Below are 25,627 nucleotides of genomic sequence, written 5' to 3' on the forward strand. Positions count from 1 at the left end.
CACAAGGGGTGTGAGGAGGAGGGGCAAAGAGACACTAGAAACATAGTGTATCGTACATTGCTATAACACCAGGGGTGTGAGGAGGAGGGGCAAAGAGACACTAGAAACATAGTGTATCGTACATTGCTATAACACCAGGTGTGTGTAAAGAGGAGGGGCAAAGAGACACTAGAAACATAGTGTATCGTACATTGCTATATCACCAGGGGTGTGAGGAGAACAAGAACAACAACAAGATCAAGAACAAATCTTTAATTGTCTAAGGCCACAGCCCCTTACAATAGTGGTTAAAATAACAGCAATAGTATCTGCACAGTTATAAATTATAGTCACGCATAAAATTCAACAAATACATTAAAACCCTGATGACATGTCACTGAACCTGATTTATAAGGGTTCGTCTCTTCTGTAACATGAAGAACACAAATCTGCTGAAGCTGTTCATCACATTTTCCTCATTACTGCCACAGAAATACACAAGTTGTTGTTGCAGCGTCTTAGAGTTCGAGATTTTTAAATACTTTGCTCGAAGGTCTTGATAAAAAGGACATACAAATACAACATGGTGTTCATCTTCTTTATCAGCTGCACAGAGAGGACAGTTTCTTGTCGTTTGGTTTGGTGCGTACCGAAACTTGTGAGCGTTGATTTCGGATACTCCTGCGCGGAAACGAGTAAGAGCAACTCTGTACTTAATATCTTCGATTAATTCAATGTATTTATCTTTTTCCAAGCATGTTTTGTAACAATTATAAATGTCGAAACGTTCACTGCATTCTAAAAAGGAGAACCATTCTTGACAAAAACAATCTTGTAAACGTCTTTTAAACACTTGTAGAAAACACTTCTCATTCCCAACCATTCCGTACATCCACACAGCAGCAAAACCATTACAACATAAAAGACTCTGCACATGTGAGACCCAATTTGTGTGGCCCTTCCATGCCGAGGAGGAGGAGGGGCAAAGAGACACTGGAAACATAGTGTATCGTACATTGCTATAACACCAGGGGTGTGTGACGAGCAGGGGCAAAGAGACATTACAAACATAGTGTATCGTACATTGCTATAACACCAGGTGTGTGTGACGAGGAGGGACAAAGAGACACTAGAAACATAGTGTATCGTACATTGCTATAACACCAGGGGTGTGTGACGAGCAGGGGCAAAGAGACATTAGAAACATAGTGTATCGTACATTGCTATAACACCAGGGGTGTGTGACGAGGAGGGGCAAAGAGACATTAGAAACATAGTGTATCGTACATTGCTATAACACCAGGGGTGTGTGACGAGGAGGGACAAAGAGACACTAGAAACATAGTGTATCGTACATTGCTATAACACCAGGGGTGTGTGACGAGGAGGGGCAAAGAGACATTAGAAACATAGTGTATCGTACATTGCTATAACACCAGGGGTGTGTGACGAGGAGGGACAAAGAGACATTAGAAACATAGTGTATCGTACATTGCTATAACACCAGGGGTGTGTGACGAGGAGGGACAAAGAGACACTAGAAACATAGTGTATCGTACATTGCTATAACACCAGGGGTGTGTGACGAGGAGGGGCAAAAAGACACTAGAAACATAGTGTATCGTACATTGCTATAACACCAGGGGTGTGTGAGGATTAGGGCCAGCGGTGCAAAGACTGGACAGGTGGGGGTCTGGGAGGCCTTGCTCCATAGCTGCTGTTATCATTTAGCATTTGAAAGTTGGTATTTTGTCTCTCCTTCAGAAAAAAAGGTACACAGACATTCTGGTAGGAGCGACCATCCCAATGAACACTATTTTGTTAAGAAGAGCAATATGTGATCCTTGACAGACATTCTGGTAGGAGCGACCATCCCAGTGAACACTATTTTGTTAATGTAACCGAGTGCCGTAACACTACGATCACCTCGGGAGGCGAAGTGCAATCAAACAGGATTGAAAATGTTAGGGCTAATTTCTTAGCCCCATAAAAACTGTTATGCAAACCCGAAGGTTTCCATGAACATACAGACAATCGAAAACCACCATCACAAACAGAATTCCACAATCCACCGGTGTTGACTTAAAGGCCAACAACTCGGGTGCAGAGTCTGCTGTGAAAGGAGCGGTAACCTCCCCTGTCACATTAAGAAGAGCAATATGTGATCCTTGACAGACATTCTGATAGGAGCGACCATCCCAGTGAACACTATTTTGTTAGGAAGAGCAATATGTGATCCTTGACAGACATTCTGGTAGGAGCGACCATCCCAGTGAACACTATTATGTTAAGAAGAGCAATATGTGTTTCTTGACAGACATTCTGGTAGGAGCGACCATCCCAGTGAACACTATTATGTTAAGAAAAGCTATATGTGTTCCTTGACAGAGATAGGAGCGACCATCCCAGTGAACACTATTATGTTAAGAAGAGCAATATGTGTTTCTTGACAGAGATAGGAGCGACCATCCCAGTGAACACTATTATGTTAACAAAAGCTATATGTGTTTTTTGACAGAGATAGGAGCGACCATCCCAGTGAACACTATTATGTTAAGAAGAGCAATATGTGTTTCTTGACAGACATTCTGAAAGGAGCGACCATCCCAGTGAACACTATTTTGTTAAGAAAAGCTATATGTGTTTCTTGACAGACATTCTCAAAGGAGCGACCATCCCAGTGAACACTATTATGTTCAGAAAAGCTATATGTGTTTCTTGACAGAGATAGGAGCGACCATCCCAGTGAACACTATTATGTTAAGAAAAGCTATATGTGTTTCTTGACAGACATTCTGATAGGAGCGACCATCCCAGTGAACACTATTATGTTCAGAAAAGCTATATGTGTTTTTTGACAGAGATAGGAGCGACCATCCCAGTGAACACTATTATGTTAAGAAAAGCTATATGTGTTTCTTGACAGAGATAGGAGCGACCATCCCAGTGAACACTATTATGTTAAGAAAAGCTATATGTGTTTCTTGACAGAGATAGGAGCGACCATCCCAGTGAACACTATTATGTTAAGAAAAGCTATATGTGTTTTTTGACAGAGATAGGAGCGACCATCCCAGTGAACACTATTATGTTAAGAAAAGCTATATGTGTTTTTTGACAGAGATAGGAGCGACCATCCCAGTGAACACTATTATGTTAAGAAGAGCAATATGTGTTTCTTGACAGACATTCTGATAGGAGCGACCATCCCAGTGAACACTATTATGTTAAGAAAAGCAATATGTGTTTCTTGACAGAGATAGGAGCGACCATCCCAGTGAACACTATTTTGTTAAGAAGAGCAATATGTGTTTCTTGACAGACATTCTGAAAGGAGCGACCATCCCAGTGAACACTATTATGTTAAGAAGAGCAATATGTGTTTCTTGACAGACATTCTGATAGGAGCGACCATCCCAGTGAACACTATTATGTTAAGAAAAGCTATATGTGTTTCTTGACAGACATTCTGAAAGGAGCGACCATCCCAGTGAACACTATTTTGTTAAGAAGAGCAATATGTGTTTCTTGACAGACATTCTGATAGGAGCGACCATCCCAGTGAAGATTTACCTGCTCCACTTCATGGAGGAAGGGAGGCCATTCCTGGGGGACCTCTGTCAAGGCGTCCTGGTCACCCAAACCTTCGTCCTCTTTGTCAACATGGCGTCCGTTCTCGGCCTGACTCTCGTGAGACATCGCAATATCACCATGTCACGGACCTATCGTCAGAGCCGGGGGGAAGCTGGATATCTCATTGCCTTTATCTGGATTGCCAGTCTCGCCGCGTCCGTCAGAGTGCCGTATGTTGTTGAGAACAGTGAGTATTGTCTGTATGTGTGTAGAGGTCCGTCAGAGTGCCGTATGTTGTTGAGAACAGTGAGTAGTGTCTGTATGTGTGTATAGAGGTCCGTCAGAGTGCCGTATGTTGTTGAGATCAGAGAGTATTGTCTGTATGTGTGTAGAGGTCCGTCAGAGTGCCGTATGTTGTTGAGAACAGTGAGTAGTGTCTGTATGTGTGTATAGAGGTCCGTCAGAGTGCCGTATGTTGTTGAGAACAGTGAGTAGTGTCTGTATGTGTGGAGAGGGGTGTAGTGTTGTATGTTAACAGACCCAACATGGCGTAGTGTTGTATGTTAACAGACCCAACATGGTGTAGTGTTGTATGTTAACAGATCCCACATGGTGTGTTGTATGATAACAGACCCAACATGGTGTAGTGTTGTATGTTAACAGAACAAACATGGTGTAGTGTTGCATGTTAACAGACCCAACATGGTGTAGTGTTGTATGTTAACAGACCCAACATGGTCTAATGTTGTATGTTAACAGACCCAACATGGTCTAATGTATGATAACAGACCCAACATAGTGTAGTGCTGCATGTTAACAGACCCAACATGGTGTAGTGTTGTATGTTAACAGACCCAACATTGTTTAGTGTTGTATGTTAACAGACCCAACAGGGTCTAATGTTGTATGTTAACAGACCCAACATGGTGTAGTGTTAAATGTTAACGGACCCAACATGGTGTAGTGTTGTGTATTAACAGACCCAACATGGTGTAGTGTTGTGTATTAACAGACCCAACATGGTGTAGTGTTGTGTGTTAACAGACCCAACATGGTGTAGTGTTGTGTATTAACAGACCCAACATGGTGTAGTGTTGTGTGTTAACAGAAATGGAGGGCAAGACGTGGAAGACGTGTGTCCCCCAGGCATCGTTCAGACCCAACCTGGTGGGCTTCCCCCTGCTGGTGGACTATTGTCTTCCTCTCGCCGTCATCTACTTCCTCTGCTTCCACGTGAGTTGTCCACAGCGAGCCACCATGTTGCTTTCTATCATGCTGCATGTCTTGTGAGTTGTCCACAGCGAACCGCCATGCTACTTTCTATCATGTTGCATGTCTTGTGAGTTGTCCACAGCGAGCCACCATGCTGCTTTCTATCATGCAGCATGTCTTGTGAGTTGTCCACAGCGAGCCGCCATGCTACTTTCTATCATGCTGCCAGTCTTGTGAGTTGTCCACAGCGAGCCGCCATGCTACTTTCTATCATGCTGCATGTCTTGTGAGTTGTCCACAGCGAGCCACCATGTTGCTTTCTATCATGCTGCATGTCTTGTGAGTTGTCCACAGCGAGCCGCCATGCTACTTTCTATCATGCTGCCAGTCTTGTGAGTTGTCCACAGCGAGCCGCCATGTTACTTTCTATCATGCTGCATGTCTTGTAAGTTGTCCACAGCGAGTCGCCATGCAGCTTTCTATCATGCTACCAGTCTTGTGAGTTGTCCACAGCGAGCCGCCATGCTACTTTTTGTCATACTGCATGTCTTGTAAGTTGTTCACAGCGAGCCGCCATGTTACTTTCTATCATGCTGCATGTCTTGTGAGTTGTCCACAGCGAGCCGCCATGCTACTTTTTGTCATACTGCATGTCTTGTAAGTTGTTCACAGCGAGCCGCCATGTTACTTTCTATCATGCTGCATGTCTTGTGAGTTGTCCACAGCGAGCCGCCATGCTACTTTTTGTCATACTGCATGTCTTGTAAGTTGTTCACAGCGAGCCGCCATGCTACTTTTTGTCATACTGCATGTCTTGTGAGTTGTCCACAGCGAGCCGCCATGTTACAGCGAACCGCCATGTTACTTTCTATCATGCTGCCAGTCTTGTGAGTTGTCCACAGCGAGCCGCCATGTTACTTTCTATCATGCTACATGTCTTGTGAGTTGTCCACAGCGAGCCGCCATGTTACTTTCTATCATACTGCATGTCTTGTGAGTTGTCCACAGCGAGCCGCCATGCTACTTTTTGTCATACTGCATGTCTTGTAAGTTGTCCACAGCGAGCCGCCATGTTACTTTCTATCATGCTGCATGTCTTGTGAGTTGTCCACAGCGAGCCGCCATGCTACTTTTTGTCATACTGCATGTCTTGTAAGTTGTCCACAGCGAGCCGCCATGTTACTTTCTATCCATGTCTTGTGAGTTGTCCACAGCAAGCCGCCATGTTACTTTCTATCATGCTGCCAGTCTTGTGAGTTGTCCACAGCGAGCCGCCATGTTACTTTCTATCATACTACATGTCTTGTGAGTTGTCCACAGCGAGCCGCCATGTTACTTTCTATCATGCTGCATGTCTTGTGAGTTGTCCACAGCGAGCCGCCATGTTACTTTCTATCATGCTGCATGTCTTGTTCTGGGCTCACTCTGTTTTCTACATCTCTTTCAACATCAACATCAACCTGAAACAGAGTAAGACAGATTTATTGCTCAGATTAAACGTTGTTCAGACTCTTTTCTGTTTCCGAACACCCCCGTGTGCACGCATGCGCACGATAAAGAAACCAAGTTCAAAGCAACAGTCTCAGGGCTTTGAAACATGAATACACGCATGCAGAAAAAACAAGTTGCGTAAGGCGAAAATACAACATTTAGTCAAGTAGCTGTCGAACTCACAGACTGAAGGCAACGCAACGCAGCAAGACCGTATACTCGTCGCATCGTCACTCCACCGCCCGTGGCAAAGGCAGTCCCAGTGGAATTGACAAGAAGAGCGGGGTATTCGTTGCGCTGAGAAGGATAGCACGCTTTTCTGTACCTCTCTTCGTTTTAACTTTCTGAGCGTGTTTTTAATCCAAACATATCATATCTATATGTTTTTGGAATCAGGAACCGACAAGGAATAAGATGAAAGTGTTTTTGAATTGATTTCGAAACACAAATGTTGATAATAATTTTTATATATTTAATTTTCAGAGCTTGTTGTTAATCCAAATATAACATATTTATATGTTTTTGGAATCAGCAAATGATGCAGAATAAGATGAACGTAAATTTGGATCGTTTTATAAAAAAAATATTTTTTTTACAATTTTCAGATTTTTAAAGACCAAAGTCATTAATTAATTTTTAAGCCACCAAGCGGAAATGCAATACCGAAGTCCGGGCTTTGTCGAAGATTACTTGACCAAAATTTCAACCAATTTGGTTCAAAAATGAGGGCGTGACAGTGCCGCCTCAACTTTCACGAAAAGCCGGATATGACGTCATCAAAGACATTTATCGAAAAAAAGAAAAAAACGTCCGGGGATATCACACCCAGGAACTCTCATGTCAAATTTCATAAAGATCGGTCCAGTAGTTTAGTCTGAATCGCTCTACACACACACACACACACACACACACACACACACACACAAACACACACACACGCACAGACACACACACATACACCACGACCCTCGTCTCGATTCCCCCCTCGATGTTAAAACATTTAGTCATAACTTTACTAAATGTAAAAATGGTTAGCGCTGTATACTGTTTGGCAGCTCGCTTTACCGAGAGAAAAAGCAGCCCGAATTTCCTTGAGGGTAACCTCACAGGACTACAACAAATCTTATCCTTATCCCTTAATTAAGCTTGTAAAGCAATTTTGCTTGCGCAATAACATTATTTGTTTGACAGAATCTGATGGTTTAAATTTGTCCTGAGGCACTGTCCGTGTTCTGTCGTTTAGGCCAGACGACACATGTACCACGTGAGGTGCGCCAAGGACCCGATAGAGGGCGCGGCAGTGAAGAAACGAGACTGTCGCGTGGTGAGGATGGTGATGATACTGGCGGACTGTTTCGTCGTGCTGCATCTCCCCCTACACCTACTGCACATCGTGGCCTACGTCAAAAAGGTCTATTGTGTGTGTGTGTGTGTGTGTGTGTGTGTGTGTGTGTGTGTCTGCGCGCGGGGGGGGGGGGGGGGGTAACTGTTTTATCGTGCAGCATCTCCCCCTACACCTACTGCACATCGTGGCCTACGTCACAAAGGTCTCTTGTGTGTGTGTTTGTGTATGACAGTGTGTGTGTGTGTGTGTGTGTGTGTGTGTATGTGTGTGTGTGTGTGTGTGTGTGTGTGTGTGTTACAGGGCAATATGTGGCTGTGGTATGAGATCTGTCAGATCTTGATGTGTGTGTGTGTGTGTGTGTGTGTGTGTGTGTGTGTGTGTGTGTGTGTGTGTGTGTGTGTGTTACAGTGCGATATGGTGCTGTGGTATGAGATCTGTCAGCTTTTGATGTATGTGTGTGTGTGTGTGTGTGTGACGTGTGTGTGTGTGTGTGTGTGTGTGTGTGTGTTACATTGCGATATGGTGCTGTGGTATGAGATCAGCTTTTCATGTATGTGTGTGTGTGTGTGTGTGTGTGTGTGTGTGTGTGTGTGTGTGTGTGTGTGTGTGTGTGTGGGTTTGTGTGTTACAGGGCGACATGTGGCTGTGGTATGAGATCTGTCAGCTCTTGATGTTTTCCACCGCGGTCACCAACATCATCGTCTACGTCACCTTCAACCGCCGTGCCGCCTCCGTCTTCCTCGCCTTCATGAAGGTAGCTACACACAGACACGTCTTCCTCGCCTTCATGAAGGTAGCCACACACACACACGTCTTCCTCGCCTTCATGAAGGTAGCCACCCACACACACACACACACACACACACACACACACACACACACACACACACACACACACACACACACACACACACACACACACGTCTTCCTCACCTTCATGAAGGTAGCCACACAGACACGTCTTCCTCGCCTTCTTGAAGGTAGCCACACAGACACGTCATCCTCGCCTTCATGAAGGTAGCCACACACACACGTACGTCTTCCTCACCTTCATGAAGGTAACCACACACACACACGTCTTCCTCGCCTTCATGAAGGTAACCACACACACACGTCTTCCTCGCCTTCATGAAGGTAGCCACACACACTCGTATTCCTTGCCTTCATGAAGGTAGCCACACACACACACACGTCTTTCTCACCTTCATGAAGGTAGCCACACACACACACGTCTTCCTCGCCTTCATGAAGGTAACCACACAGACACATCTTCCTCGCCTTCACGAAGGTAGCCACACACACACACACACACACGTCTTCCTCGCTTTTATGAAGGTAGCCACACACACACACACGTCTTCCTCGCCTTCATGAAGGTAGCCACACAGATACGTCTTCCTCGCCTCCATGAAGGTAGCCACACAGACACGTCTTTGTCGCCTTCATGAAGGTAGCCACACACACACGTCTTCCTCGCCATTCATGAAGGTAGCCACATACACACGTCTTCCTCACCTTCATAAATGTAGCCACACAGACACGTCTTCCTCGCCTTCATGAAGGTAGCCACACAGACACGTCTTCCTCGCCTTCATGAAGGGAGCCACACACACACACACGTCTTCCTCACCTTCATGAATGTACCCACACAGACACGTCTTCCTCGCCTTCATGAAGGTAGCCACACAGACACGTCTTCCTCGCCTTCATGAAGGTAGCCACACAGACACGTCATCCTCGCCTTCATGAAGGTAGCCACACAGACACGCGTCAACATGTGATAGTAAAGTGGCCGGACGACAAAAGGAACGTTGGGGTTTACTCGGCTATTCTTGAAGCTATACCTTTTAAACTAGACCCACTGCTAGATTTTGATGACCTCTAGACTTTACCTTCAACAAAATTTCAAGGTCACAAAGGAATCGACGGAATTTATAATTTTATTGAATGTGTATGCAAGAAGAGCTCCAGATAATTTCCGAGTCGTAACGTAAGGCGAAGGTGAGTTGCCGCAGCATTCGCTTTTCCTCATATCCAAATGACTAGTTTCTTGGTTGGGAGGTTAACCTAATTTTCCTTCTTTCTAACCATGTCTACCGCAGTAGTGAGGTCGGGATAGCCACGTGGATAATGGAGTAGTCAGGTCGAGATAGCCACGTGGATAATGGAGTAGTCAGGTCGGGATAGCCACGTGGAGAATGGAGTAGTCAGGTCGAGATAGCCACGTGGAGAATGGAGTAGTCAGGTCGGGATAGCCACGTGGATAATGGAGTAGTCAGGTCGAGATAGCCACGTGGATAATGGAGTAGTCAGGTCGAGATAGCCACGTGGATAATGGAGTAGTCAGGTCGAGATAGCCACGTGGAGAATGGAGTAGTCAGGTCGAGATAGCCACGTGGAGAATGGAGTAGTCAGGTCGAGATAGCCACGTGGATAATGGAGTAGTCAGGTCGGGATAGCCACGTGGAGAATGGAGTAGTCAGGTCGGGATAGCCACGTGGAGAATGGAGTAGTCAGGTCGGAATAGCCACGTGGAGAATGGAGTAGTTAGGTCGAGATAGCCACGTGGATAATGGAGTAGTTAGGTCGGGATAGCCACGTGGAGAATGGAGTAGTCAGGTCGAGATAGCCACGTGGAGAATGGAGTAGTCAGGTCGAGATAGCCACGTGGAGAATGGAATCATACCGTGTCTAGCTTTACCGCAGTAGTCAGGTCGAGATAGCCACATGGATAATGGAGTAGTCAGGTCGGGATAGCCACGTGGATAATGGAGTAGTCAGGTCGGGATAGCCACGTGGAGAATGGAGTAGTCAGGTCGGGATAGCCACGAGGAGAATGGAATCATACCGTGTCTAGCTTTACCGCAGTAGTCAGGTCGAGATAGCCACATGGATAATGGAGTAGTCAGGTCGGGATAGCCACGTGGAGAATGGAGTAGTCAGGTCGGGATAGCCACGTGGATAATGGAGTAGTTAGGTCGGGATAGCCACGTGGATAATGGAGTAGTCAGGTCGAGATAGCCACGTGGATAATGGAGTAGTCAGGTCGAGATAGCCACGTGGAGAATGGAGTAGTCAGGTCGAGATAGCCACGTGGAGAATGGAGTAGTCAGGTCGAGATAGCCACGTGGAGAATGGAGTAGTCAGGTCGAGATAGCCACGTGGAGAATGGAGTAGTCAGGTCGGGATAGCCACGTGGATAATGGAGTAGTTAGGTCGGGATAGCCACGCGGAGAATGGGTTAGTCAGGTCGAGATAGCCACGTGGAGAATGGAGTAGTCAGGTCGAGATAGCCACGTGGAGAATGGAGTAGTCAGGTCGAGATAGCCACGTGGATAATGGAGTAGTCAGGTCGGGATAGCCACGTGGAGAATGGAGTAGTCAGGTCGGGATAGCCACGTGGAGAATGGAGTAGTCAGGTCGGGATAGCCACGTGGAGAATGGAGTAGTCAGGTCGAGATAGCCACGTGGATAATGGAGTAGTCAGGTCGGGATAGCCACGTGGAGAATGGAGTAGTCAGGTCGGGATAGCCACGTGGAGAATGGAGTAGTCAGGTTGGGATAGCCACGTGGAGAATGGAGTAGTCAGGTCGAGATAGCCACGTGGATAATGGAGTAGTTAGGTCGGGATAGCCACGTGGAGAATGGAGTAGTCAGGTCGAGATAGCCACGTGGAGAATAGAGTAGTCAGGTCGAGATAGCCACGTGGAGAATGGAATCATACCGTGTCTAGCTTTACCGCAGTAGTCAGGTCGAGATAGCCACATGGATAATGGAGTAGTCAGGTCGGGATAGCCACGTGGATAATGGAGTAGTCAGGTCGGGATAGCCACGTGGATAATGGAGTAGTCAGGTCGGGATAGCCACGAGGAGAATGGAATCATACCGTGTCTAGCTTTACCGCAGTAGTCAGGTCGAGATAACCACATGGATAATGGAGTAGTCAGGTCGGGATAGCCACGTGGAGAATGGAGTAGTCAGGTCGGGATAGCCACGTGGATAATGGAGTAGTTAGGTCGGGATAGCCACGTGGATAATGGAGTAGTGTTACGGCTGGAATTTCGGTGTGTATGTCTGTATGTATGTATATCTACTCCTATCAGAAATTGTGCGTGCTACTCTCTGTTTACTATCTAGCCTTCACACACACACACACACAACACTCCAACCAGGCACAAAGACAAGAACACAGTATAGCCCTTTGCCCCTGCACCTCTATTAGAATGTTCAATAACACAACATAAACATATTATTATACATCCATTCTACAGATCACTTTCACTCCACATGAAAGTTCTATTTCTGTTAACACACAGAAATCTAACTGCACAAAATTACATACATGTTATTTTGTCATGCAGTCTACAATTCCCGTGCACACACGTAAAACACTTTAAGCTTTGTTCCGTGAGAACCTGTCTGTCTCAATACACACGAAGTCATTGCCTCAAGCAATACTTCTGTCAATATTCACTTCTGTTACACACAGATGACAAAAACCACGACGCTCGACGTCTCGTGGTTGTTCACTTGGGAAACGTATCTCCGTACAGCTATCACGCTGGTTAATTTCTCCCAGTCGTACTCACATATTCAGTGGCACGCACTGCTCCACCCCACCCACACAAACCGTCTTCGTGTGGTGGAATGGGGACGGGGTTCCCGTTTTACAGCGCTTCACGCTGTCTCCCCTCCAGCACTCCCCACAGCTCACGGCTCGGGCGTAAGGGCAGAACCTCCCGTCTCGTTCCCACTTCCGCGACTGCTCTCGGCCCGGGATACTTCCGCGACCCACTCGGCCCGGGATGCTAAAATACACAAGTTTAAACTACCATAAGTCTCCATACTTGAATAAACTTTTATGACATTCTTTATCACTACCGTCAACTAACTTATGCGGTTACAGTATATACACCCGCTAACTCATAAGCGACTTCATTTCCGAAAAACATGTAAACATTCCCTTTTCAACAATGGCTGACATCAACGCACACTTTTCAGCTAATTCACACATGACTCTCCCGGTCATTTCTCAAGTCAATATTTCCGAGCAAAATAATATCTCCGAGCAAAATATCAATTCAATAAATACCTGTAAACACAGCAGCTGAATCTACCGATTCAATACCGCGGCACGAGTCCCCAAACGACCTCCAGCGCCCGGTGAGAAACTTTACAATCAGGAGACACTTCTTCTCCTGTCGATAGTCTGCAAAGCTCTGCTGTCTAATCTATCTACAAACGTGACCTCAGTCAATACTCCTCTCTGATTGGTCACATCCCACTCGTGACTATACCGCATTGCGTCAACGACGTTTTACCGTGCGGTGTCTACTCAAAGTTCGTGGCCCATGGAACTTTGTACACCTGCGTCACATAACTCCAATATACATTATGTGCAAATCCGTTTGTCACAAGTAGTCAGGTCGAGATAGCCACGTGGATAATGGAGTAGTCAGGTCGAGATAGCCACGTGGAGAATGGAGTAGTCAGGTCGAGATAGCCACGTGGAGAATGGAGTAGTCAGGTCGAGATAGCCACGTGGAGAATGGAGTAGTCAGGTCGAGATAGCCACGTGGAGAATGGAGTAGTCAGGTCGGGATAGCCACGTGGATAATGGAGTAGTTAGGTCGGGATAGCCACGCGGAGAATGGGTTAGTCAGGTCGAGATAGCCACGTGGAGAATGGAGTAGTCAGGTCGAGATAGCCACGTGGAGAATGGAGTAGTCAGGTCGAGATAGCCACGTGGATAATGGAGTAGTCAGGTCGGGATAGCCACGTGGATAATGGAGTAGTCAGGTCGGGATAGCCACGTGGAGAATGGAGTAGTCAGGTCGGGATAGCCACGTGGAGAATGGAGTAGTCAGGTCGAGATAGCCACGTGGATAATGGAGTAGTCAGGTCGGGATAGCCACGTGGAGAATGGAGTAGTCAGGTCGGGATAGCCACGTGGAGAATGGAGTAGTCAGGTTGGGATAGCCACGTGGAGAATGGAGTAGTCAGGTCGAGATAGCCACGTGGATAATGGAGTAGTTAGGTCGGGATAGCCACGCGGAGAATGGAGTAGTCAGGACGGGATAGCCACGTGGATAATGGAGTAGTCAGGATGGGATAGCCACGTGGATAATGGAGTAGTCAGGACGGGATAGCCACGTGGATAATGGAGTAGTCAGGTCGAGATAGCCACGTGGAGAATGGAGTAGTCAGGTCGAGATAGCCACGTGGAGAATGGAGTAGTCAGGTCGAGATAGCCACGTGTCGGGCAGGAAGCTGTCCGACGCTGGTTCCTCTACACCTCAGCAGACAACTTTCTGTCAGGCAGGAAGCTTTCCGAAGCTGGCTACACCTCTGCAGACAACTTTCTGTCAGGCAGGAAGCTGTCCGACGCTGGTTCCTCAGGACCGCAGATGGTGGGTGTGACATGAGAGGCGGATGTGGCGGTGGTGGTGGTGGTAGCTCTGCAGAAAAACAGGTCCCTGCCAGATTTGCTTGACATGACCTCATTCACATGATATACACACGTGTGATTTGAACGATTATTATCTCACGGGTGTCTCTCTTCTTCTCTCAAAGGGTACGGACGTGCCCTGCGAGAGCTGCGGATTTCGATGGAATTTACCTAGTTTAACTGTACTTCAAGTTCCAAAAATTGCTGTGCAAGGATATAACAGTGCATATGTTCTTCATATAAAAGATATACTTGTGAATTCATTTTTCTTCGAAGATACAAACGTATTTCTTTGTTCTTTTTGTGTGAGTATTCGCGCCCTGGACAACACATGTCATTAATCACTGGCTGGCACTGTTATCTTGTAGCTGTGGACTGGGGGTGCCAGAGATAGGAATGTTCCTGCAGTCCTGTGGAAAGTCACAACTGAATTTGCACTGGTTGAAATCTCACTGTTGCTTGTGAATCTTCTACCAAGTGAGTTTGGTATGTGCAGTTAGGTGAATCAACGAACTTTTATTATGTATGCTTTACAAGTGCAAAGACTATGAATGAGAAAAGTGTTGTGACTTTTTGTGAATTTGCTTTGTTCGGAATTGTGTTTCTTCAGCTGTTTGGAGTGTACACGCGTCAGTGATGTGATGTGACGTTAATGCCTCAACGCCTATCACGCCGCGAGGCGAGGCTCACCCCGCAGTAATCTCTTCAAGTGTCTCCATCAAAAACTGCTGCCAATCATGTTCTATATGTAGATTATGTCAAAGGGGTTTTATCAGTGTATGAGTTTGTGCAATCATGTCAGTTATTACTCGCTCACAACTGAGCAAGTCTCTTGAAAAAATCGAACACAAGAAAGACCCCAATGAAAAAACTTTCAAGTGTGAGAAACAATTCATGCCGGTATGGAGAGCTGTTCTGAGGTACCGGTATATGATCGACTTGCCATCACACGTGTACTCCTCCAGCTGGGTCGATTATTCCCGTACAGTCGATGGCAAGCTTCAACAACTTGCCTGTGAATACGATGACACGGCCATAGTCATTGGAAAACTGCCACCAGCTCTTATCCAGACGTCTATACGTCTGCACTTTTCATGTGAAAAACTTATTGTCATACATTTTTATCCAACCACTTGCACGTTCCTGGTGCAGGGAAGGCAATGCCGTGACGGGGTGGAGGATGACTTCAGGCGCTTGCAGGGTGTTGTCCATACACTCCTGGAGTTTTCTGATGCAATCGACGAGAACAGCCCGGTATACAGAGGTGCCAACCTGATGCTACCCACGTCTGAAGTCAGCGAAGGCACAGACTGTACTCACAGTAGTGACGTCATGGCTGCTGCCGTCGAGAAGACACCTGGTGCAATTAGTACCGGTACCACCGTTGCAGACAGAGCCGAAGACGAGACACCTGGTGCTGCTAGTACAAATACAAATTTCGCCGACAGCGTCGACGACGAGAGTCTTGGTGCAACAAGTACCGATGAAGTCAACACTGATGTCAGCCAGGCTATCACTATTGCTGTCATCGAAGATAATGTTTCGTCAGCAACTAGTGCGGACAGTACTGTCCATAACACCACTGACAACGACGCCACTGTTGCTGCCGCCGCTGCTGACACTGGTGACACACCAACCAGCGTATCGGCGGGCGGCGGCGGGCCGGGCATCTGTACAGCTGATGGTTCAGACAGTGTCGACATAACTGACAGTAGTAGTTGTGGTGAAAGTGACCTGGTGGCCAAACTCATGTTGGAAATGAGAGACATGAAAGTTCAGCTGGACAGAAAGATCCTTGCCAACAAACAGCATCGTGACAGAGAGGTGGCAGAGCTGAAGGAGGCAGTAGAACAGCTCAATAAAGAACGCGACTCTATGAAAAAACGATGCCAAGCCTTAGAAAACAAAGTCAGGGAACTACAAAAGGTTGAGAAAGAGCAACACAAATCCTCCTCTCAGCAAACGTCCCCTCCAGATTCTCGCCCTTCCCTGTCCGGTGTTCAAGCCATTGCCATCACCACGAATAAGGGGCGATATGCGCCCTCCCTTTCTGACGACGAGGACTCGACCACGCCCCCTCCTAAAAACGGTCAGTCTGCTGACCATGAGCTCTGCCGTGACCAGTTCCCGGTCGCTCTTAACGCCACTGATCGCTCCCCTACACTCCGTATCCCCCCCACCTGCACACACTTCCTGCTCGGGGACTCAAACCTGGGAAACATTGCCAAAAAGCGTCTGAACAGGTCGGGTGCTACAGAGATCAGGACTCTACGAGGCACCACGACCCAACGCCTGACAACAATTGTCATTGACAGCGGCACTCACCCCTCAGTGAAGAAAGTTGTGTTAAATGTCGGGACAAATGACTGTAGGGGAGACTTAGATAGCTTTGTGCAGAGTTTTGCTAATCTGCTTTCAGCAGTCAAAAAGCACTTCCCTTCATCCTGTGTCTATGTCGCAGCCATACCCCCACAACGACAGAACAAAATGACACGGAAAATAAAGGACTTTAACAGCAGACTGAAGGCTCTGTGCAACACTGAATGTTATGGAGTGGTATAGCCCTTATTGCGCCAGATGTTATGGTCCTTTATTGGCCGGTTTCTAGACAATCATAAATGCCTCTACACCACTCTATAAATTTAGTATTTGTTTACAGGCTGGAATGTAATCTGATTAGTTGTCCGCTACAGTAGCTTACAAGGCACAAGCGCACACTCACTCACACACGCAAAAACCTGGTGTTAAATGGATCTTGACACTGCCAAGACTAATTATTATTGTTTACAAAGCTTTTTACATCACAAAATCATTTCCGGGCTTCGACCAGTACTCTAGGCCGACAACACCGCAAGAAACTCTACAGTCCAAGACGCAGACACCTTTTGGCTCAAACAAAGCAGCTTAACAGGTAAGACGAATAGGTATTCTACTGTACGTTACCCTACTGCCATCTTTCGGCTTTCAAGATGTTGGTATGGCTGTAAGTCCTTCAGACGACTGACAAGGGTGCACCAGTCCTCACGACACCGCAACCATTGCTTGACGTAGTCCTTGATCCTTCCAGTCCGTCTCGGCGGCTAACTGTAGAACCCTGCCAGCTCTCCATGCCATGGTCATGTACACCAAGCCGCAGTTGACTGGTTCAGTTCAGCCTCCGGCGATGAAAACCCCCCAGTTGGAACACTGTAAAGTTTATAGTCCATAAGTCAACTTGTCTTTAGTTTCTTTCACTCGCACAATAAAAATACTCACTCGTCCAACATATTAAGCTGCATGAGCCAATATAATTATTTACACGTTAATTCCTGTTTTCTAAAGCCAAGAAAACGTTACGTAAAACCCTCACATGTTTAAGCAGTGTAGCACAATAGCTTAGGCCTACACAATAACATTAAACACAGAAACAGTCACTCTTCTCACATACGACAACATGACATGAAAATATAACCCAGAACTCAAAAGAGTGTAAAGCCAAGATTTAGTACAGTCGCCGGCCTGGCATGAATATGAAAATGGAAGATATCATGTAAGCTGATAGGGAAAGTTCGTCAGTCTTCATCCTTCTTCAGTCAGATACCTAAAACAGGAGCCCGTCTGCTAAAGTGTTACGAAAAACATGAGTCGAGCTTGGCTCCTTGACGGCGACTGATTTTCCAAAGTCGTTCTTGCTATGACATTGCCAGTGAGCTGTCGCCTGCATTACTTGCACGTGAAAAACCTTGTCAGTTACACAAAGGTTCAACTGCGGTCAACGTGACGGTATGCAGCCTATAGCCCTTTCCAATGTCTGACCATCGCTATAGTCTATTCTATTTACAACAATACACATTACCAAAAATACGAGTAAACCGCTTCGTAACACTGAACAAGTAACCTTCCTGTCTCTTCAGTTGATCTGGAAGGTTGACGAAAACGGATGTCTCGACAGCCAGATACTTGCAGACAGTGTTCATTACTCACCCAAAGGACTGTCACTGTTCTTGCGCGAAGTGAAGTCTGCATTGTGGGAGCGTCAGCAGAACCCCGTGGCATCATATGCTGCTGCTGTGAAAGGACAACGCATGTCCAGTCCTCAAACTTCGCCACACGACATTGGTGAGACATCACAGTCCACTCAGCAGCCCTTATCACCAAGGTCGCAACACCCACCAATGTCACAGCAGCCTCCACAGGACGCCGTGACGCTGCATAGCCCTCAACAGCAGTACGAAACGGTGCAGCCCTGCCATCGCCCCCAGCACCAGTGTGTACCGGACCAGCACAGCCATCGCCCCCAGCACCAGTATGTACCCGAGCAGCCCAGCCATCGACCCCAGCACCACTACGTAACGGAGCAGCCCAGCCAACCGCCTAGGTCAACTGAGGCCACAGCGCTGGCACCAGGTGGTACCCTGCCGCCACACCACAGGTGGTTTCACCCCTTCCCAGTTCTTGACCCCAGTGGGTATTTTCACGCGCCGCCTGGCCCCCACAACCACTTCCACCAACCCCATTATCCCACTCATCTGCTCCACCCGTCTATGTACAGTGCCTTCAGCCCCTTTGTGCAACAGGCGCCACCCCCATTCTACAGTCAGTGGCCAATGCCGCAGGCAACAATGTAGCTACAGTGACCCATCTTCACACGTTAGTGTAAAATAGCGCGTGTCACACCTTAACATAATTATAACTACGTTATGTCCCATAAACTCTAGTTCTGGAGACAGAAAAAAATAAGTTAGCATTGTGCTTGTCACCTTGTATAACTGTAACTGTGCTTTGTGCGTGTATATGTGTGTGTGTGTGTGTGTGTGTGTGTGCGTGCGTGTGTGTGTGTGTGTGTGTGTGTGTGTGAAAGACATCTCATTTTCATATGATTACACATTATGCACCATTTTCACTGATTCCCCCAATTTATTTCTGTTTGTTCCTGTTCGTATCGCCGTGTTGTGCTATACAGACTGTGTGGCTCGGAAAGTCACAGTGTAGTGTTCTTGTGGTTTTCACTCTTTTGTTAAGAACAAGTGGCTGTGTTCAGCCGTATCAGAACCGTACAAACAAAAGTTCCATTGTTACTGAGCGGACAGTCGATATCTACATGTTACTGCTCTTGGCACATTGAAATGTGGTGCTGTGTTGACTCGGATCCTCACTAACATTCGGAGAACACTTGTCTAAGTTTCATGTGGAAATCTGCGAGGGCGTGATTGAAGACTATATTCCCTCCAGCGTGTGTGAGTGGTGACTGCCACGTAATCCGTGTAATCTGCCCGCTTCGCCTGAACGGAGTTGTGTTTGTGTCAGGCTGACTGAGCTCGTTTGATTCAAGTCGAGTGTCAGCGCAGAGGTGCGTGACGCTGTTGTGAGACTTTACCATATTGTGTTGCAAGACTGCCGACATAAATTTGTTGTTTGTGTTTATAGTTTGAACTGACTGTCGTTTTGCTTTTTTCGTGACAGTTGTTGTTTTGCTTTTTTCGTAACAGTTATTGTGTATGTGTTAGTTATCATTGTGTGTGTTTATCCTTGTTTTATTATGCTCAGTGTTGGTCATTTAAATGTGTATCACCTCTATAATAAGGTTTATGATGTATGTGCCTTCCTTGAAAAAGCGTCTCCGAATTATCATTTATTTGGTATTACTGAATCAAGATTAGATTCCAGGGTTTCCGATAATGATATCGCGATTGTTGATTATTGTGTTGACAGGCGAGACCCAGAAATCCAAGGGCAGACCGGAATCGCGGTATATATTCATGACTCAATTAAACACATTACGCGTAGACGCATAGACCTGGAACCCAGCGCAGTAGAATGCATTTGGTTAGAACTCAAACCCAGTAAATCAATGGCCCCTCAATTCGTGTGTTTTCTTTATAGAAATCCTGCGGCAAATTTTGAGTGGTATGATCATTTTGTACAAATGTTAGACAATGTTTATAATAAGAGCAAACACAATGCTGACGTTATGCTACTTGGCGATTTTAACATAGACATGTTAAAGTCCCATCCCAGCTGGGAATCAACTACTCAGTTATTTGGGCTTAAACAGCTTGTAAAGTCACCCACACGGGTAACTTCAACGACATCTACATTGCTCGATCATATTTATACGAATAATCCGGACACAGTCTTAGGTGCCTGTGTATCCGACCTTAGTGTAAGTGATCATAGTCCTGTAAGCTGTTCCAAATTGATGAAGTTACCCAAGGCAGTATGAAAAGGTCACACATATATTTCATACAGGTCTTTTAAACATTTTAATCAAGGTCTCTTCTTAAATGATTTGAATTGTACACCTTTTGCTTCTGTGCTTAATTATACTGATCCTAACGAGGCACTTGAAGCCTGGTATTCCCTCTTTATCGATGTGGTAAATCGACATGCACCTGTGAGGCGGAAACGAGTAAGACATCCTAAACTTCCTCCCTGAATATCATCGAAGCAATGGCGTATCGCGACCAGTTAAAGACAAACAAATTATTTGAAGATTATAAAAAAGCGCGTAACAGAGTAAAGAATCTTGTGAGAAACTCGAAGCGATTATATTTTGATAAACTTGTGGGTAACAGCAAAGATGTTTCAAAAGTCTGGCGCGCCCTCAACACGTTTTTAAAAGGCAACTCCTCAAAAAATAGTAGTATTCCTCAGAATATAAAGGCCAACGACTTTAACGATTATTTTTTGTCCGTTGCTGAATCACTGGTACATTCTCACTCAAAATCTCCAGGTACAGAAACACATTCCTGTTGTGAACGCTTGCAGATGTTCTGTCATGAAAAATTAAGAAACACGGATGCGTTTGTTATTCCGATCATGGCCATCCATGAAGTTGGCCAGTACATAGCAAGGTTAGAAAATAAAAAGTCTTCCGGACTTGATGGAATAAGTAATAAATTATTAAAATTGTCTACTCCTTATATATAGTAGAGTCTCTGACTCATGTTTATAATTTATGTATTCAACACAATGATTTTCCAAAAGAATGTAAAAAAGCGAAAGTCATACCTTTGCCAAAGAAAAAAGGTTCTCAAGACTTAAATGATTTTAGACCTATATCTTTGTTATCTGTATTATCTAAGCCTCTTGAAAGGCATGTTCAAAAACATCTGGTTACTTATTTGGAGGACCACAATCTCTTGCATCAACTTCAGTCTGGTTTTCGCTCTCAACATTCATGTAACACTGCCCTTGCCAGATTAACTGATTCATGGTACTCATCCATTACTAGGTTAGACATTTCTGGTGATGTTTTCTTGGACCTAAAAAAAGCTTTTGACCTCGTGGATCACGAGATCCTTCTACAGAAATTAAAATGTTATTAAATTACATATTCTTACTCCGAATCACATAATAGCATTGACACACTTCGAAATGCTCAGGTCATGAAAAAAAAAGCTACCCGTCTAGGTATAAGGGAAGCAACCACAACTAAAAAAGTGACAGCACCATGGTACTTGCCACCCGCGGTTGCCTCCCATTAGTGGGTGACTACGTCACCATTGGTGCATAACACGTGATTAGCATCAATCGACTTCTATCACTTGAGATGGACGGTCGTGTTTTGGCTTTGCTCTGGCTGTTTTGGTGTCCGCTGACACCCACAGGCCATGGCTCCCGTCTTCTTGCTGGCTTTGCAGCTGGTGAGATCATTCCTTTATAGTCTTTGACTTTTCGTTGTTTTCTGCTGAGAATTTCTTACGTTTGTTAAACTTTGAAGTTTTCAGCGGTTGTTGGGCTTCCTTCTTGGTCGCCATTTTCGCTAGCACGTGGCTTTTTGCTATGTTGATGTTTCGTCCGTACTCGGACGCTTAACGCTTTTGTAATTGTAGCTTGTTGTTTAGCTGCCTTTGGTAGCTACTACGCTTGTGTTAGTTTGTTTGCGTGCTTGCTTCTGAAATGTTTGCGTCCGTTCGGACTTGGCTAATTTCAGTGGTTGTGGCTTCCTTCTTGGTCGCCATTTTTCGCTAGCACGTTGTTGTTTGCTATGTTGAATTTTTCGTCCGTACTCGGACGCTTAACTCTTTGTATAGCTTGTTGTTTAGCTGCCTTTGGTAGCTCCTAAGCTTGTTTTAGCTGCCCTCCTTGCTTGCTTCTGAAACGTTTTTGAATCCGTTCGGACGGTGTTAGTTTCAGTTGTTTGTTTATTTTCTCCCGGCGTTAACATGGCCGTCAATGAGAATTAGAGGGAGCTAAGGCTGAGGGTTAGGGCATAGGCACTGCTAAGCCCTAATCCTCAGCTCCTCTTCCTTTTGAGGATCTCTGTCTTTGTAGTTTTTGGCCCAAGAATCACTTCGTTTTTCGGGCCTATATTTGCTACGGACAATTTGCCGTCTGGCTCTCAGTCGTCCGTTTTTGCCTTTAAGGCTGTTGGTTTACTTCGGTTTAGGCTCCAGAGTCTAGTGCTCTGGGGTCTACTCTTATCCCTTACTTCTTTCCAGAGATAGATACCCTCGTTCGCGAGGCTTTGCCGCGGCGGACTTCGTCGCCAGTTCTGCCCCCCGCCTAGGGGGTAGGCGGCCGTCTCTCCTTGGCGTCTTTTGATGCCTGTGCCTTCAGACTCTGGGTCTTCCCTAGACCAGGCTGCTGGCCGCCGTGTCGTTTCTGGACTGTCCCTGTGGGGACCTGCCTCTTCTCTTCCTGGCCGGCATTTGTTGCCTTCCGCTTGCGGTAGCGCAACAGTGCATGTCCCTCCGGGGATCCGGTCACAGCAAGGTTGGTGTTCGCAGCAGCCGTTTACGGCAGCTGCGCTTCCGGTTCCCGGAAGCAGAGGTTCATCGGCTAGTATCCAGACTACGTTCACGTCCGGCTCGAACCTCGCCTTACGTCAACAGTCGCCCGCGACAGCTGCTTCCGGCTTCGGCCGGAAGTAAAAGGCTCACTGGCTAGTGTTCAGACTACGTTCACGTCCGGTTCGAGCCTTGCCTTACGTCAGCAGTCGTCCGCGGCAGCTGCGCTTCCGGTTCCGGCCGGAAGTGTAGGTTCACCGGTAGTGCACAGGCTGCTGTCACGTCCGGTTCGAGCATTACCTTACACTTCCGGCTCACGCAGGAAGTAGAGGTTCACCGGCTAGTGTTCAGACTACGTTCACGTCCGGTTCGAGCCTCGCCTTACGTCAGCAGTCGTCCGCGGCAGCTGCGCTCCCGGTTCCGGCCGGAAGTGTAGGTTCACCGGTTAGTGCACAGGCTGCTGTCACGTCCGGTTTGAGCCTTACCCTACGTCAGCAGTCGTCCGCGACAGCTGAGCTTCCGTTTCCGGCCGGAAGTGTAGGTTCACTGGTTAGTGCACAGGCTACTGTCACTTCTGGTTCGAGCCTTGCCCTACTTCAGCAGTCGCCCGCGACAGCGCCGCTTCCGGTTCCGGCCGGAAGTGTAGGTTCACTGGTGAGTGCACAGACAGCTGTCACGTCCGGTTTGAGCCTTGCCCTACGGCAACAGTCGTACGCGACAGCTGTGCTTCCGGATCCGGCTGGAAGCGCAGGTTCACCGGTTAGTGCACAGGCTACTGTCACGTTCGGTTTGAGCCTTGTCTTACGTCGGCAGTCGTACGCGACCGCTGCGCTTCTGGCTCCGGCCGGAAGTGTGGGCTCGCCGGTTAGTGGACCTGCTATGGTCCCATCCGGTTTGAGCCTAGATTTTTGTCAGCAGTCGTCCGCGACAGCTGCGCTTCCGGCGCTCGTCGAAAGTATAGGTCGTTCGGCAGCGGACATGTCGCTGTCCCTGCCGTTTCGGGCCTAGGGTTTACCAATTGGTTACCGGGCTTCAGCCATCAGTTTGTGCAGCACCAGCTCTGGCATGGTGCCTCTGTGTCTGCTGCACTTCCGGCTCCTCCCGGTGTTTCCGGTTCCATTCCCGTCACTTCCTCTTGGTCGTCGGTGATGTGGGACACGGTTTTGCCCTTTGGGCTTGCAGGCTTCCTGCCTCAGGCGGATCAGCAGCTACCACACACTTAGTTGGTGGGTTCTGCTGATCTCCTCACTCCCTGTGCCTTTGGTCTTCGACGCCTCTCATCCTCCTCTTAGTCAGGGGTGAGGTTGGGCCGTTTACTGGCAGAAAAGGGTTTCAGGCTCCGGCCTCCCCCGCTCAGCGCCCGTCGCGGGCTCTTATGGCCTTTTAGCCAGCCCCTTCACTTACCACGTCGGACTCTCGTTCGGTTGATGGTAGCAGACGAGCTCGGGGTTTTCGTCCCGCGTCAAGGTCGCTCTTGAAGCGGCGGACGAAGTCACTTCCAGATTTTGCCTGGAAGGGGTTTATTTGTCGAAATTGCGTCTGCAGATGCCTTTTCGATAAGGACTGGTTCCCAGTCGGCGAGGGAGAGGGAAGGCTACGTCCGTTTTAAGGTTTCTCCTTTGGTGGCCGTTTTTACTCTCTCCCAGCTTTGCCAAACCCTTGTCTTCCGGCAGCGGCTGCCTCTAGTGCCTGTTTCTTTACTGTCCTCACGGCCAGCTATGGAATTCGCACGGGTTTGGTTTGCCTCTCCTGCGCAGGCTTCTTCTTTCAGGCCATTAGCGGCTCAGAGGAAGTTGCCTTTACCCAAGACGTCCCGGAATTTGCTGTCGTCGTTTGCCCTTCCGCGTGCACCTTTGCTGGTCGCGCCGGAACTCCTTCGGCTTTGTACGAAGCCTTCGGGGAACAATTTCAGTCCCTAGCTCTCTGAGCGGACTCTCTTCCCCCCGGAGGGAATGGGCAGACAGCTTTTGGAACTCGCTTCCTTTTCGGAGACACTCCTTTACGGAGCCCTTGGTGACCTTTACACTCAGTAAAGAGCAGGACGCAGGGGACGCTTTATCCACCTTTCCTAGGGTGAATTTAGAATAGAGGAGGTTGTCCTTGCTGCACATTGTCCATTCGGTCATGTACAGGCGGGATTTGTTTCTCTCCCATGCCTAGCTTTATGCGGAATCAACGAGAAACTCCCTTAGTTCTTCACCTTTGGTGGATGGGTCTCTCTTCGGCCTCCTGGCTTTGGAGGTCAGGAGGTAGGGGATAGAGACTCATAGGGACCTTCAGGTCTCTTCCTTTGCTCTTCAAGCTTTGTAGCAGCTAAACAGGCTCTTTTTAAGCAGACTCAGCCCTTTCAGGCTAAGTCCTCAGCCCTTTCAGGCTAAGTCCTCAGCTCAGGCTTTAACCGGAGAGGTTGTTCTTTCTCAGACGTTGTTGTCTGTGTTATTGGAACAACAACCGGCCTTAGGGCATCCGGGTTTTTTTAGCCTATGCTGGTGCAACAGCCATTCCTCCCGCTGGCGGTGCCCGCAGTGGGGCACTGCGGTTATGAAATTAAAGGCCCCTCCTGGTTTTGGAACCGCAGGAGCTTTCTAGTTTGCTGTTAGGTAGATTTTTGGTTCCTCTTTCCTGTCATGCTCTCTTTTTCTTCATGAATTCTTTTCTTTTTTCTGCCTTCTTGCTCATTCACCTGTATTTTTTCCAAAAATCTCTTCTCTTGCCGCTTGTCTCGCGATTCATGTATAGTTTAATCTGTTAGTGTTCTGATGTAAGTCCAGCAGTAGATAGGTTAAGCCTATTTTAACATACTGGAAACTGGTAATCTTCCAGTAGGTATTAATTTAGTTTTACTAAAGCCTGCTGGGACACAAGTAA

The 25,627-nt window shown here is 47.1% G+C and overlaps 1 protein-coding gene and 1 long non-coding RNA gene across 2 annotated transcripts in view; one reads left to right on the forward strand and one right to left on the reverse strand.

Moving 5' to 3' along the window:
- LOC138946627 (QRFP-like peptide receptor) overlaps nucleotides 1–25,627 on the forward strand; it is a 35,350-nt gene that overhangs the window by 4,899 nt on the left and 4,824 nt on the right. The window contains exons 3-6 of the mRNA XM_070318070.1: nucleotides 3,515–3,799; nucleotides 4,661–4,785; nucleotides 7,499–7,666; nucleotides 8,232–8,354. Of these exons, the coding sequence (XP_070174171.1) occupies nucleotides 3,515–3,799; nucleotides 4,661–4,785; nucleotides 7,499–7,666; nucleotides 8,232–8,354 (701 nt within the window). The remainder of the gene's footprint in view (nucleotides 1–3,514; nucleotides 3,800–4,660; nucleotides 4,786–7,498; nucleotides 7,667–8,231; nucleotides 8,355–25,627) is intronic.
- Nucleotides 11,797–12,908, reverse strand: LOC138946626 (uncharacterized). Its single transcript, XR_011449376.1, has 2 exons — nucleotides 12,693–12,908; nucleotides 11,797–12,408 (listed from the first exon to the last, which is right to left on the reverse strand). It is a non-coding gene; the product is annotated as an uncharacterized lncRNA (long non-coding RNA).

Source organism: Littorina saxatilis, linkage group LG14, assembly GCF_037325665.1.
Source record: "Littorina saxatilis isolate snail1 linkage group LG14, US_GU_Lsax_2.0, whole genome shotgun sequence".
NCBI classification, from domain to species: Eukaryota; Metazoa; Mollusca; class Gastropoda; order Littorinimorpha; family Littorinidae; genus Littorina; species Littorina saxatilis.